At 43.1% G+C, this 15,128-nt stretch overlaps 1 protein-coding gene across 1 annotated transcript in view; it reads right to left on the bottom strand.

Moving 5' to 3' along the window:
- slmapa (sarcolemma associated protein a) overlaps positions 1-12,567 on the bottom strand; it is a gene marked incomplete at its 5' end in the record, with an annotated part of 66,728 nt that extends 54,161 nt beyond the window's left edge. The window contains 2 exons of the mRNA XM_038308748.1: positions 10,268-10,340; positions 12,420-12,567. Of these exons, the coding sequence (XP_038164676.1) occupies positions 10,268-10,340; positions 12,420-12,567 (221 nt within the window). The remainder of the gene's footprint in view (positions 1-10,267; positions 10,341-12,419) is intronic.
- Between the last annotated feature and the right edge of the window lie 2,561 nt (positions 12,568-15,128).

Raw genomic sequence — 15,128 nt, 5'->3', positions numbered from 1 at the left:
TATTACTGATCTTGCTGGATTTTATTCTGCTTTACTTCCATAAATTGCAGGATCTTTACTTTATCTTTGCCAGAAGATTTAAACTTTAAAAGCCTTGCCCTCATAATTTGCAAGTTAATTTATTTATAAAGTAAATATAAACGCTGCTTAAGCTAATTCAAATGAAATTAAAAGTAAAATAAGTAGCCAACCTTATCACTGTCTGTAACCTACTAAGACGGTAAGGAAAGCATCAGATGAGCTACCTGAGAAACTAACGTTACGTTTCCCCACTTTAAAACCAAACAAACATGGCCGCTCATCCTGCTGATCAGCTCTCTTCACGCCATCGAGGCTCCAACGTGTTTCCTTTTCAGGTGCTGCATCATAACAGTGGTGCTTCTGTGCCATGTTCATTTGTTTTTACAAAAGTTGCATGTTACGACTTTTTTCACTTTACAAAGCGCAGGCTATTTTAATTATTGTGATCGATTTGCGCCGTCAATCCCGGCGCACTCGCGCTTCATTTGCAGTCTGGACGCTGAGGGTAAACATCCTGCGGCTTTGACTGCAGCGCTGAGAGGGACTCCTGCGGGAGAACGGGGTTGGGATGGGGGAGGCGCCCCACGGCAATGACGACGGCGGCGGCGGATGACGCATTAATCGCGCGACACAACTAATCGATGATGAAATTTGTTGCCAACGCTTTTAAAAGTCGATTTTTATCGATTCGTTCAAAATTTCGGCTTCGGCTGGTCCTACAATTACTTTTTAAACATCTAAAATATTCTGTCATCATTTGTGGACATTAAGATCTAAAGAGAAGCGTTATCTCCGGGCCAGACCCTGTAATTCTGGGTAATTGTCAGAGTAAAAAAATATGCACGCCCAGGAGAAGGCCAGTGGCTGGAAGTTGGAGGGGATTTTGCTGCCATTGGAGTGGCTTTTGACTGGGAAGGGCCATTTTGAATGGCTGCTACTGCATGTTCAGACACACTACAGGGGCAAACAGCAGTTTCTGCAGGTTTTCACAGAAACAGCACCCAGAATCACAAAATTATCAAACAGCTGCAGAAACGTTGAATAGAAGCCTGTGAACCCAGCATGAATTGGGCCACGGATCAGAGAAGCTCAGGAGAACATCACACAGACAGTCATCCACACCGGATCAAAAACAGTCGACACCCGTTATGGAAAACACTGCTGTTTGTTTCCATCTGGGCCAAGCAGCTCAGGGTACCACTCATGAATCTGTTATATCAATGTTTAAAGAGAGGGAAAACGTTCAAACATTTCATGTCCACATCCTCTGTACCCTGATTATTATACTTCCTTGGCCAACTGATCTCTATTCTCTGGATTGCTGATAGCCCGAAAACATTGAAGTCACCTGCCGCCATCTTGGTATTCCCATCTCTCATTGAGATGCACCATTAAAATTCCTACATGTGTAGTGTTTTACAGTCAGTGGACGAACAAAGAAAATCCATATATACAGTAGTAGCCGTTCAAAATGTCCGCAAAATTTCATGATGGGCCCTTTGCTGGTCCCCTACAATTCCTTTTTAAACATCTAAAATATTCTGTCACGATTTGTGGACATTAAAGGAATAGTACACCCAAAACATGATTAGCCTTCATTTTCTACTCACCCCCATGCTGAACAACACTCTGCAGTACTTTTTTGATATCTCAAATGCATCTGGAGATCTGGGAGGCTTCTTGCTGTCTGCTGACATTCAAATAATGGAGGTCTATGGCGCCCGAGGCAGAAAGGTCCATAAAAGTCCACAAAAAACGTGTCAATATTCCTCCATACTGCTCGTCCAATGTATTCCAAGTGTCCTGAGTGGGTAGCGTCCAGAATTTACTCGAAACGAAGTCATTTAGAATGTTTTTAGAGCATAAACAGTAGTGTATAGGATTTCCTAAAAGCGCGTTCACGACTCTCTGCAAAGAAAGAAACAACGAAAGAAAAATGTCTGAGGACTTCAGTGTTGAGGAAGAGCATGAGTTCTTTGCCGAGCTGAATGCGCACTTTCATCTGGTTTGGACTTTTATGGACCTTTCTGCCTCGGGCGCCATAGACCTCCATTATTTGAACTCCAGAGTGTTGTTCAGCATGGGGGTGAGTAGTAAATGAAGGCTAATCATGTTTTGGGTGTACTATTCCTTTAAGATCTAAAGTGAAGCGTCGTCTCCTGGTCAGACCCTGTCATTCAGTGAAAGGGTGGAGTCCAGGTGAAGGCCAGTGGCTGGAAGTTGGAGGGGATTTGGCTGACATTCGGCTGGCTTTTGACTGGGAAGGGCCATTTTTAATGGCTGCTACTGTATTTTGATGTGTTTATATAGTATAGTATGGAGCGTAACATCAGTCTGGCTATCTCAGACTGACTCGAAAACATTGACAGAGTTAGCCATCGACATTGTGTCTAATGTTAGAAAATAGAAAGTAGATCAAATACAAAGCAATTCACTGTGAAATGTAAATACCGTAATTTTCGGACACCTGAATATAAGCCGCAGAAGCTAAATTGCATGATTTGTACATATACAAGTCGCACCGGACTATAAGCCGCAGGTTTTTATGTTTGACACAAACTGTCTTGCGCTCGCAATGTCCGTCTTTCTCGCTGTCGTTCTGTCTCGTACCACTTGCTGTAGAAGTCTGCTTCCGGAGGACCTCTGCATTCCCGCCCGCGGCTACCGTACTTGTGTGGCGAAGCAAATGTGACATCAACATGGTAAAATCCATAGATTTAGGTATTACCCTAGTGGCCGTTGGCTGTAAAAGTCCATAGATAAGCCGCATTGTTATATAAGCCGCAAGGTCGAAAAAAGGGCAAAAAGTCGTGGCTAATAGTCCGAAAATTACAGTAGTCATTTTTGATTAAACTGATGATGCGGTCTTCTGCACGGAGGGGCGTGGAAGCCCAAACTTACAAACTCACGGTCGCATCAAGCATAAATCAAGTTTTGATTCATGAATATTGAATAAAAACAATGCTAACGGGTGGGGGGGGGGGGGGGATTACTGCATAAAAAAAAACAAGGTGTGTTTGGTGGTTTCGTGCCTTTGTCGCCCTAAATTCTGCCAAAGATAAGCTGATTTAACATTTTATTTCAATGAATTGGATCTTTGGAGGATGATAAATAAGTAGTAAACACTGAAAGAGCAGTGGATTAATGAGCAGACCATATTTTAGATGTTTGTTACTAGATAGATATTGGGCTTTCGTTTATCCTAAGCTTGATTGGAAGCAAGTTATGTCCAGAAAAGAAGTGGGCTCATATACTAAGATCAAGGTTGGATGAGAATCCATGTGAGAAACATTTCTCTCCAAGGCTCAAAAGAAGGAAAAAGCTGCTGAGACATTATCTGTTTGTGCATCTGAGCGTAACCAACCAAACCCTGATCCCAGGAAAGATCAACAATATAACCCAACAGTTTTTACATATCTTCACGAGCTATTAGACATACATAAGGCATTTAGTACACAGGGAAACTGCTCTGAACAGGAGAAACTGGTGGATCCACCACTTTCTCAACATACAGAGACGCTTTGACCGTACAGATGCATCACTGCACTTCAGTCTAAGCCTGTCTGCCTGAGGCCTGGAACAGACCTGCTAAATGAGAAAGAGGTAACTTCAGGACCCTGTTGATGCTGCGGCATTCATTCAACTCAACAAACACAAGAGCAGACCTGAGAGTGGAGAAAGAAACAATCCAAACAGCCGTCCTATAAGAGCAGCTGAGGTTACCTGTACGCTCCTCTTCCTGTCTGAGTGACTCAGCTCTTTTACCTTCCACGGGGCGAAGTTCACCTGCTCTCACGTCTGTTTCACTTCATTTGTCTCTACTTTTCCACAGGCTGAGCACAAACAGGTTAAATGAGCCGACCTGTCTTTGCATTCCTAGTCTGCTCCTCCCTCCGATGACCAGAGCAGCAGGTCTTCCTCCTTTAACTCCTAAGAGTTACAGAAACTCCTCCCCTTCCATGAACTCTGGCAAATATCCTTGTTTTTTGTCGTTTTTTTCTGCTTGCCTCGTAGAGAAAGAGTCACCTGAAAACGAAAGCAATGTCGGCCACATGACCTGAGGTATGTAGCAGCGGGAGTGGCTTAAGGAAAGGTGAATCAGGAACCAAACTCAGGCTGAGCTTTAACAGCTGATCATACAGAAAATGAGTTTTCTGTGCTGAGTAAAGTCACTTTACAGCTCAGCGATCTGCAAACTGAGGCACAAAATGATGCAGAACAAGTCAATGTTTTCTAATAAAGAAACCAAAAATCATTTTACACAAATATCAACGTCCCCGAAAAGAAAATGCATTCATGTTTTACAAATGTTTTTTAGACCTAGAAACTGTGGCTTTTAAAAAAAAGGTTAAACTAGTTTTCTTGTGCAGATATTTCTGAAATCTGCCATTTATCCAGAAACTGAGATCTACGGAATAGGATTAGCGCCATTGAAAAAAAAAAAAAAAAAAGGTTAACTGATTTTTAAATTTTATTTCAATATAGAAAAAGGTCAGAATTCTGACTTTTTTTCTCAGAATTCTGACTTTAATCTCAGAATTCAAATTCTGACTTTAATCTCAGAATTCAAATTCTGACTTTAATCTCATCAGAATTCTGACTTTAATCTCAGAATTCTGACTTTAATCTCAGAATTCAAATTCTGACTTTAATCTCATCAGAATTCTGACTTTAATCTCAGAATTCTGACTTTAATCTAAGAATTTTGAATTTAATCTCAGAATTCTGACTTTTTTCTCAGAATTTTTACTTTAATCTCAGATGTCAGAGATGTGGGAGCACTCAGCTTCAATGACAAAGTTGTGAGTTGTTTCAGAGGAATTCTGAGAAAAAAGTCAGAATTCTGACTTTTTTTCCCATGTTAAACTGAAATAAAATTTAAAAATCAGTTAAGTTTTTTTTTTTTTTTCCCAGTGGCCCTAAACCCTCTTCCGTAGGGATCATTAGCGCCTCTCATCCACTTTATATATCTGGACTGACTCAGTGGGCCTGAGGTGCATATCCCTATAACCATCCTGGATCCAAAGTGTTTCCTTCCATTAAACGGGGGGAGCGAAACATGGTCTGGGGGCCATTTGCAGCCACTGTTAAGATTTTTTCACATATCCTTTACTGTAAAAATGCCCACAACTGTTATAGATTTTTTTTTCTTCTCCAGATACATCTTGTGAAAACACTTTACATGCCAATGTGTAATTTTTATTTTATTTAAGGTGCACATTGTGTGACCGCTTCTACTATAACCTTTGCTGCTGTAAAATACCAGAATTTCCACATTGTGGGACAATAAAGGGATTTTCTTTTCTTTTCTATTAGATGTGCCCTAAAGCAAAAGTAAAGAATGGCCTGAAGACCACTCAGCAGCTCAGGTGCAGAAAAACATTTAAATAATACGTTATGTACGGTGTTATCGCCACTAAACCCGGGCATGCAGTATAGGGGTGTAAACCACATCTATCGTGGCGATTCGATTCAGTATTGATTTCCTGACCCAACGATTCGATTTTTTTTCGATACTCAAGAATACACCACGATATGATTCGATTCGATTAATTGGTTAGTTTTTTTTTTTAAACCTTACAGGCTAGACAATGTTTCAAATTTGAAAATAAATCAATGAAAGCTGTAATATCGTTATGCATTTTCTTTTAAAAACAACAGCAAATAACAGAAGTAGAAAAGTTGCACTCCACCTATTCCTATTAAAACCTCATTCACTGAAAAATAATAATCCCCCTGCGTTATAGATTCTGAAAGGCCTTGCATCAGAAAATACTGCACAAAATCAGTGCAATGAGTGCAATGCAATACCTCGGCTCCAGACGTCCCGCCCCCTCCACAGACGCTCCGCTGCACCTCTCCCAGATTGTAGCTGACCGCAGACAGGATGCCGGCTTGTTCTGTTTTTATGACCGAAATTGCAGAAAACAACTCGCAAAGTTTGACCTGCTAGAAGAGCGAGCTGCGTGAGAACGCTGGGACCCTTTTCCCACCTGGATCTCCGCTCTTTTTGGCCCTCATGTCCCTCCGTCTTTGGACTAAACTCGCCCCCACTTCCTCGCCGCCTCGGCCGTATCTAGACCCACAGCATGTAGCACAGACCACGCTTCCATACTGGGCATAAATCCAAAATGTCCGCATCAAGCTCACTGCAACACACTGCTGCAGAAGTATAACCAGGAAGTGAGGTAGGAGGGCAAAATAGGTTTAGTGCCACCGCAGCACGGGAGGGAGAATTACGCCCAGGAGCAAATGGATTAAAGTAGATCGGAGGAAAAAAAAAACATGAATCGTTTCTCTTGCGGACGTGTCGATGCATCGGATCGTCGGCTGTTGAATCGATGCATCGATACAAAACGATTATTATTTACACCCCTAATACACTGTGCGATTATTTCAATCGTTGCATGCAGCTACAGCTCAAACTCACAGTGTGAGTTCACAGCTCACAATGTTTGTTCTCACACTGTGCAGCCCGACACTCTGATGCGATCTGCCTGCTCACACTGTACGTCTAAAAACCACGTCGGACTCGGCTCAGCACTGGGATGGCGCTACTCTGACTCGTCCATCTGGAAGCCAAACGAACAGAAGAGCAAAAAGATGGAAGTGTCGATGCCTCCTGTTAAATATGAAGCTCACTAGAGAGAAACGCGCTGCCTTGGCAATTTGTTCAATGCTTCTGTGCTTTCTTCAGAGAGGAAGAAGAAATAGAATCCTTTTTTGCGCATTGATCAGTTTTAGTGTAACTTCCACCCAATGGCCTTCTCCTGGGGCACATTATTTTTACTCTGCCTCCACCTTTTCTCTGAATTACAGGGTCTGACCAGAGGATAATGCTTCTCTTTAGATCTTAATGTCCATTAATCATGACAGAAAAAATATTGATGTTTAAAAATAAATTGAATTGAATGGCTACTACTAAACGTGCTGCAGCGTCCTGATGCCACCCAAGCCTCAAACCATAAATCTCAGAGCCTGAAAGGATGTTTGAATAAAATGATTGCATTGCTGTCAATTTTGTCAATTTTCTTCATAAGTAGTTTAATAGTGAAATGATCAATTAAAACATGAACCGCTCTGTGTTTTTCTGTATTATTAAAGGAGTCATTATTTGCAAAGAAAACAAACTAGCAAAGGCTCCATGGATTGACTGCCATGAAGAGAACAGGTCTGAGGCGTCTCTCTGCGCTTCTTGCTTTTTAAACACTCATAGAATAAAGACAGGACAATCGGCCCTTTGAGAAGAACCAGGTGAGTAGGGTTGTCAAAAGTATCGATACTGAAATGTTGTATCCGGATACAATACTCGTTTTTAAAAGTATCGATACTGTGCCACCACCAGTGGCACCTAAGCAGTCATTCATCTAAAGTGCAGAATAGAGGAAAATCCACTTTCTGAACACTGTGTGATTGAATAATTCTACGCACTTTTCAGTTTCAGACATTTTTTTTGTAACAGGTGAAGCTGCTGATAATTATTTTTGTTTCTTAACCGGTTTGGCTAGCGTCACTAGCTACGTTTACATGGACACAAATAATCGTATTGAAGGCCTGATCAGATCAAAAATGTTTCATGTAAACATGTCAGACTGAAGATTCTAATCCGATTCGGTCCGATCGGATCTAAATTTAATTCCGAAAGAGAGAGGTGGTTTTTGTCGATCGCCATTCCGATTGGCGTCCATGTAAACACCCATTCGGATCTTAAGAGTAAAATAATCTTCACTGCGCATGTGTGCGACGTCAGAGTGACGTTTTTCCACCTTGTCAACAACAGGAAACCACCGGTCGCTCTCGCTCTTGTTGTCAACATCATGGCGGGGGGAGTCTAGGAACGCCGACTTATACAATCAAGTTCATTTAAAGCTGCAGGAAGCAGGAATTTATCCTCCTCCTCTTCCTCTTTTCTCTCTCCACAGCCCACTCGCTCTCCCACGCCGGTTCAATCGCTCATTCTCTACATTTTCTCTCTGACATTTCGCTGCCAAGCGCTTTCTTCCTCCTCTCTCCGTTTTTCTTTCCGCTCGCTCCGAGCGCATCGTTTGTCAGGCCTCCCAAAAACCAGACGCAGACAGAACTGCCAAGTTTGGCAGGAAGTTCTGCGCATGCTTAAAAGATTTAATCTGATCCAACGCTTGGTACATGTATACACACGTCATGATCGGATCATTTCATTTAGTGTCCATGTAAACGGAGATTTTGAATTTCCGATCAACCAAGGTTTGGATCAGATCGGGGAAATTTTGCGCATGTAAACGTAGCTATTGTTATGTGTGCAAAGCATAGCCAAGGAAAGAACACTTAATTTTAATTCTATAAGTTTTTTTATCAAGCTTGCTTAATATTGTGAACAGTATACAACCTTTATTGCATTTATTTATTGTATTTTATTTATTAATGAAAATATTTCTGTAGAATTTTGCAGTCGGTTCTTTTATGGTGCCGACCGAAATGCTTCGGTTCTACAGAGTATCAAACATGCCTTGTCTTTCGGTACCAAGTTTCGGTGATTGGCTGTAACACTTAACCTTATTGCGTCATCCAGGAAAAATACACAGGTGGTCCCGCCTACAGCCAGGGTTCATGTGTATCTGTTGTGAACTGGTTGCGAACGTCGTGGAACCCCTTTAAAATGCCCCCCAGGTCAAAAGTGCGTCTTCACTTTATTAAGACTGATGCCAATAGTGCGCAATGCAATACATCGTGCACGGAAACAATTTAAGAGCAGAAAGTTGCTCGGTGTTTGACTGCAAGAAGAGCGGACCGCAGCCAGCGCGACCATCCTCCTCTCAGCAGCCCGTGGGCAGAGCAAAGCCAGAGCGGAGTGAATAATGCTGCTTTCAAACTGGACGCCGCAAGAGCAGCAAAATCACGTCTGCTGCTTCCTTTTTTGCTGCTTGTATCAGCTTCTGACGTGCGGCTGAAGCAGCTTAGCTGCTCTGGCTGCGCGGTCGAGAAGTGGCTCTGACGCGCGTTGGGCGGAGCTACTCTATCCTTTATTTGCCTTGCAGCTATATTTGCTGTGATCAGTGGGAATAAAGTAGTTTTAATATGTTTTTAAGTGGGAAAATCCACCTGAAAACTTAATCAGTGCAGTCAGTTCATCCTGCCTTCCAATATTTCTGTGGGAGCCGCTCAGACCCCCACATACCAGCGGTGCGCTGTCAGTAGGATCCCATTCAATGGGCTTGTTTGTCAGATATGGTAATTTTTCTAAAGGAAAACTAAAGTAAAAAGGTCCTCACAATGTAACAGTGAATATTAAACACTGAATTTTTTTTTTATGTAAGAGGAAAAATGTAAATGGAAAAATCAGAGCTTAAAATAAAACTCAAGATTTGTACTTTTTTCTGTTGTGTAATTTTCTTTTTCTTCGAATTGATTTTATAAAACTGGTATCGAAAAAAGTATCGATCAGGAACCGGTATCGAAGTGAAGGTATCGGTATCGGTACCGGAACCAAAACTTTTGAACAATACCCAGCCCTAATGATAACCCACAGCATTTTGTTATCAGATTCCTCATTTTAGCTAAATCAACACAGACCTTCATATTTGCTCCTCCAATCTTGATGCTGGTTGAAGGTAAAGGTGTCACCTTGCAGTAGAGGCTTTTTTAACGTCACGCAACCATTTCACCCAAATCTAGGTGTTAGGTTTATTCTTTATACATCATTTGCACTGTTATTTTGTTAGCCAGATTAGACAGAGTAGAAGGCCTTCCTTCACATGGTGGATGTCACTGTGTGTACGGAGGTCATCTAAATAGGACAGCCTTCTTGTCTTTTAAAGATACACAGGATATGGGCACATCTTGGAGCCGGACTGATAGAGGAGAGCTATCTGTAATTCTTGGGCATAGAGGCAAGACGCATATACGTCAGGGCATGGATGGCGTGTCAGTTTCTGATATGGACAGCTAAACATCCACATGATCCAACACATAGACTCATGAGCTATAAGAAGGAGAAGATGACCTTGTTCGGGGCTCAGTCTTTGCCGGACGTGATTTCTGAGCCCACAGCTGTTTTAGCTCCAAGCATTTTTCTCTGTCCTGTAACGACCTGATCTGGAATAAACTCTGTTATTTTTTACTCCTGTTTCTATAGTCCTTTTTACATGGTTTTACCCAGTTTGAGTTAAGAGTAGTAAATAACTTGCTCCCAGGAAAAAGAACCGCGTGGAAGCCCCGAGGCGCAACGGCCTTTTATAGGGGACATAACTAGGGTACGACTGTGACTTACTCGCTTCGTCTGCGGGCCTCCATCCCATCAGGTAGAAAGAGTTTGATTGTTGACACGATGCAGCCATGGGTGACTGAGGAGACAGACAGAAGTGTTACTAAGCAACATGCTCACATGACAAAGAAACGTTTTATTTTGTGGTTCAACAGTTAGTCTCTGATTGATGTCAGGCTGAAAAACATCAAGGATCAATAAACGGGACTAAGATGAAACTTTGTTATATCAATAATAGACCTTTGATCTCTGTGATTGGTGTCGATCCCCAAACCACCACACATCCACCCACAGCAGCAATCCAGGCCCTTCCTGGGGTCCGAAGCCACGGCTGCAGAATGAATGACCCTCAGAATACCAGCGCGCACTTCCTGGGACTGAAACTCCGCTGCGGGCCTAAACCATTAGCCGGCGAGTCTGGTCGAACCTCTAACACTACAACTGACCAGCTCTTTAGAAAAGGCCTGGACCAAGACAGCGCTCTTCCTGTCAGACTTGACCAAGGGTTCACACTAAATAGGGGGTTTTCAGGTGACGTCACGCTCACGTGACTACTCAGCGCGTCCACCATATTGGGTGGCAGCCTTAGGCAGTATTGACAGTGAAGAATGGTGAAATCGTGTGTAATTGTTGGTTGCACGGCCCGTGGAGGTGGAGATCAACGCTCTTTCTATCGCATACCAGCCGTAATCGTGAATCAATGTGAAAAAACAAAACAGCTATCTGAACAACGCCGTCACCTATGGCTGACACGGATATCCAGGTGCGATTTGGACGGTGTTAAGCTGGAATACACCAGAGTCTGCAGTGCTCACTTTGTCACAGGTAATTAACTGTCAAGCATTTAAAACACGTAAGAATATATTAATAATAGGGCTTGGGCGTCATGACGTATTACTTTCCGTGGCCGCAATGTTGACCGTCTCCGCCGCCGCTACTCAGACTACTGCCTATGACTACCGCGTACTGGACTCCCTCTCTCAGCCGTGTTTTAATTTGATTAATTTCACTTTAACTTGATTTCAACCAGCGGGAAAAGGCTCAAATATGTGAGAAACCCGGAGGGTTTAGGGAGGTTTGGCAGCTAACGTTATTAACCAAACCTTTGAAACACATAGCAGCTAGTTAAAAGTACATTACATGCCTGAGTGGTTGTTAGCACTAACGGTTAGCACTGTTTGCTGGCTTTATGAGCTGCAGCTCCTGAACCCATCCATTCGTAAACTGCACATGAGACTCCAAGGACTTGTAGCTTTGGAACTGTTCGCGCACCGCCGGCCGTTAGCCACCTAGCATAGCGAGCCCTGCGTCGGATTGTTTACATTTTTACCATCTTATTAAAACTCACCCGGCCACGTATGATGGGGATTTCCTTCATGTACATCACTTCGACATCTCGTACCCAACCAGATGTGAACTGGTTGTGCGCCTCTAGACCCTTGTACGCTCTCATTTCCTCAAGAGTGAGAAGAGGGTTTTCACTGAACACCGGATAATGAACTATGTCACCATGCTCTACATTTGGCCAATCATCTGGATTAGTGCTAAACAAGGCACCGTGGAGGGCATAGGGGTCCATATGGTCGATCACGGAACATTTCCTCAGATATGTTCCATGATCTGATGGCTCTAGCGTGCTGGCGTACTTATCCATTCGCGATATGATATATTTGATATACGATAATATGCCACCCAAGATGGCGGACCGGAAGCTGGCCAGTGACGTCACTGAAAACCCCCTGTTCAGTCGTTCACTCTGACCTCTAACGAAGACTGGATGAAGCTACCACACACTCAGGTCCATGGACCCAACATTATGCTATTGTGCTTGTAAACTTGTGATTTGAACTTGCAGTTTTGCAAAGTAACAAGTCTGTAATAAAACCTCTGCCTGTGTAAAATGGATTATGTACTGTTAATGGAGCATATTTGTTATCTGCTTTTACAGAAAGAGTAAATATATTCCATATTAGCCAGTGTAAATAAGTCCAGCAAAGGCTGGAGCTGAACATTTAACCTTAATGTGGGATCATTTAGGTGTTCTATGGCTAACTTAGCTTAAAGCTAGCCCTGACAGCCTATTCTATACCAGGATGAATCCTTGGACATTGTCAGTGTGTCTCAGTACTTCAATTCTCATAATAAGACAGTAACAGACCTTTCCGTGTGTTCTCAGTCACATCCACCCCGAACTGAATGATGTCGCCGGACAGAACCTCACAGGGCGGACTCTCTTCTGAGCCGCGGCTCAGCCTCTGGCTGTTGATGAACGTCCCGTTGCTGCTTTTAGTGTCCTGAAGGTAGAACTGAGACACACAGACGCCACCTCAGTGAGTATTTGTTTAGGTGGAAAAGAAAGCAGCATTTTTATAACAGCTAATAAAAAAAAAAATAAAAAAATGAAATGCAGAAAATAAAATTAAAACCATTAAAAAAAAGGGAAAATCCTAACAGGAGCAGTAAAAATCACATCTTTGTTTAGTGCTTCTGAACAGATGAGGTCAAAAGCAGTGATTGGATTTCTTCAAGTCTGGCAAAGATAAATCCAACGATATGCAGCTACTGAATGGAGCCTGGCCGTCCTGAAACTCCTTAAAGGAATAGTACACCCAAAACATGATTAGCCTTCATTTTCTACTCACCCCCATGCTGAACAACACTCTGGAGTACTTTTTTGATATCTCAAATGCATCTGGAGATCTGGGAGGCTTCTTGCTGTCTGCTGACATTCAAATAATGGAGGTCTATGGCGCCCGAGGCAGAAAGGTCCATAAAAGTCCACAAAAAACGTGTCAATATTCCTCCATACTGCTCGTCCAATGTATTCCAAGTGTCCTGAGTGGGTAGCATCCATAATTTACTCGAAACGAAGTCATTTAGAATGTTTTTAGAGCATAAACTGTAGTGTATAGGATTTTCTAAAAGCGCGTTCACGACGCTACGGAAGCCGGCAGACCAAACCAGATGAAAGTGCGCATTCAGCTCGGCAAAGAACTCATGCTCTTCCTCAACACTGAAGTCCTCAGACATTTTTCTTTCGTTGTTTCTTTCTTTGCACAGGTAAACAGCACATTTCTTCTTCTACGCTTGCATTATCGGCAGAGCAGACGCTGAATGCGCACTTTCATCTGGTTTGGTCTGCCGGTTTCCGTAGACTCGTGAACGCGCTTTTAGGAAATCCTATACACTACTGTTTATGCTCTAAAAACATTCTAAATGACTTCGTTTCGAGTAAATTCTGGACGCTACCCACTCAGGACACTTGGAATACATTGGACGAGCAGTATGGAGGAATATTGACACGTTTTTTGTGGACTTTTATGGACCTTTCTGCCTCGGGCGCCATAGACCTCCATTATTTGAATGTCAGCAGACAGCAAGAAGCCTCCCAGATCTCCAGATGCATTTGAGATATCAAAAAAGTACTCCAGAGTGTTGTTCAGCATGGGGGTGAGTAGAAAATGAAGGCTAATCATGTTTTGGGTGTACTGTGCCTTTAATGATAAAACCACAGCTCAGCATGATCACACCAACAGCTGTTCATCGTAGAAACGAATCTACAGCAGCTCTAAGTTCTGATTATTCCTCCCAGAACTTCAGGGAAGAGAAACAGGAACGGCATCAAGGGAAGGGATAATAAAACATCCATCATTTCTGCAGCGTTTCAGGCTAAAAAAACTGAAAATCAGTTCAATGTGTTAATTTTTAGGATCAAATCAGTCATTTGAGAAGCTGGGCTTCCTTCCTGTTAGGCTCAAACCTTTAGAATTACAGTGGAAGTGAGCGAAAGCACAGAGCCTGAACTAGGAGTGTAAATAATAATCGTTTTGTATCGATGCTTCGATCCAACAGACGATTTTTCCTGTTGAGATGGGATGCTGATTGTACATAAATGAGAAATGAAAAGAACTTTTTTTGTTTTAGCTGCAATGAAACAGAGTGAAACATTTAAAGGGGTCTGAATACTTTCCTCACACACTGTATATTAGATCTAGATTCCCTTTAAGCAGACTTTCTGTTTATTCTTTTAATTATTCTGCTTTCAGGTATAAACTATCACATGTACATATTTAGATTCTCTAGTTTGTTTTATTCAAAGGTTTGGTCTCCATCACAGGTTACTGTTCAGTGGTGAAGCTGTGGTGGAGTGGAGCACAGTGACAGAGAGCAGCTACAGCCATGAGGGCAACAAGCAGCCTGCTGAGAGGAAAAGAGCAGGACCGACATCATCCAGATGAATGAGGAAACCGGCAGAATGAATGAAGTAAAAACATGAGAAAAGGAAACAGGAAACCACTTCAGACCGGCCAACATTTCAAACCTGCTTTAGCACAAACACAGCCAGTCAGCGAGTAGACGCCTGAGGCTGGCGTTCATTCATCTCAGCTGAAAACCAGACGACAAACACACGGAGCAGAAGCGACCGCACAACAGACACCCGGGGAAGGAGCGATGCAGAGACGGTTTGCTTCATCCTGCTGCTGACAGCGACGGAGAGCAACCTGCTGGAGCCTTACGGCTACCTGCTGTCCCCGTGGCAACATGGACAAACGGAGGCGCCCGGCTACAGAGCTATTCACACAGCAACAACACGCTCAGAGCAGCACTGGTTCTGTCCCAGTTCAGAGCTGCTGGTGCCTTTCATTCTGGATCCATCATGTCTGATGTGAGACTTTAAATGTTAGCCGCTTCGCACCAATCAGCTGCAGCGGCACAGAAACACGCAGATGCTGCTGGAAGAGGGAGGGAGGGAGGGAGGACCACAGCTGGAGAGGGAGGGAGGGAGGACCACAGCTGGAGGAGGAGGGAGGGAGGACCACAGCTGGAGAGGGAGGGAGGGAGGACCACAGCTGGAGAGGGAGGGAGG

The sequence above is a fragment of the Cyprinodon tularosa genome, unplaced genomic scaffold (assembly GCF_016077235.1).
Source record: "Cyprinodon tularosa strain WSP-4 unplaced genomic scaffold, ASM1607723v1 ctg647, whole genome shotgun sequence".
NCBI classification, from domain to species: Eukaryota; Metazoa; Chordata; class Actinopteri; order Cyprinodontiformes; family Cyprinodontidae; genus Cyprinodon; species Cyprinodon tularosa.
This window is presented reverse-complemented; position numbering and strand designations above follow the sequence as displayed.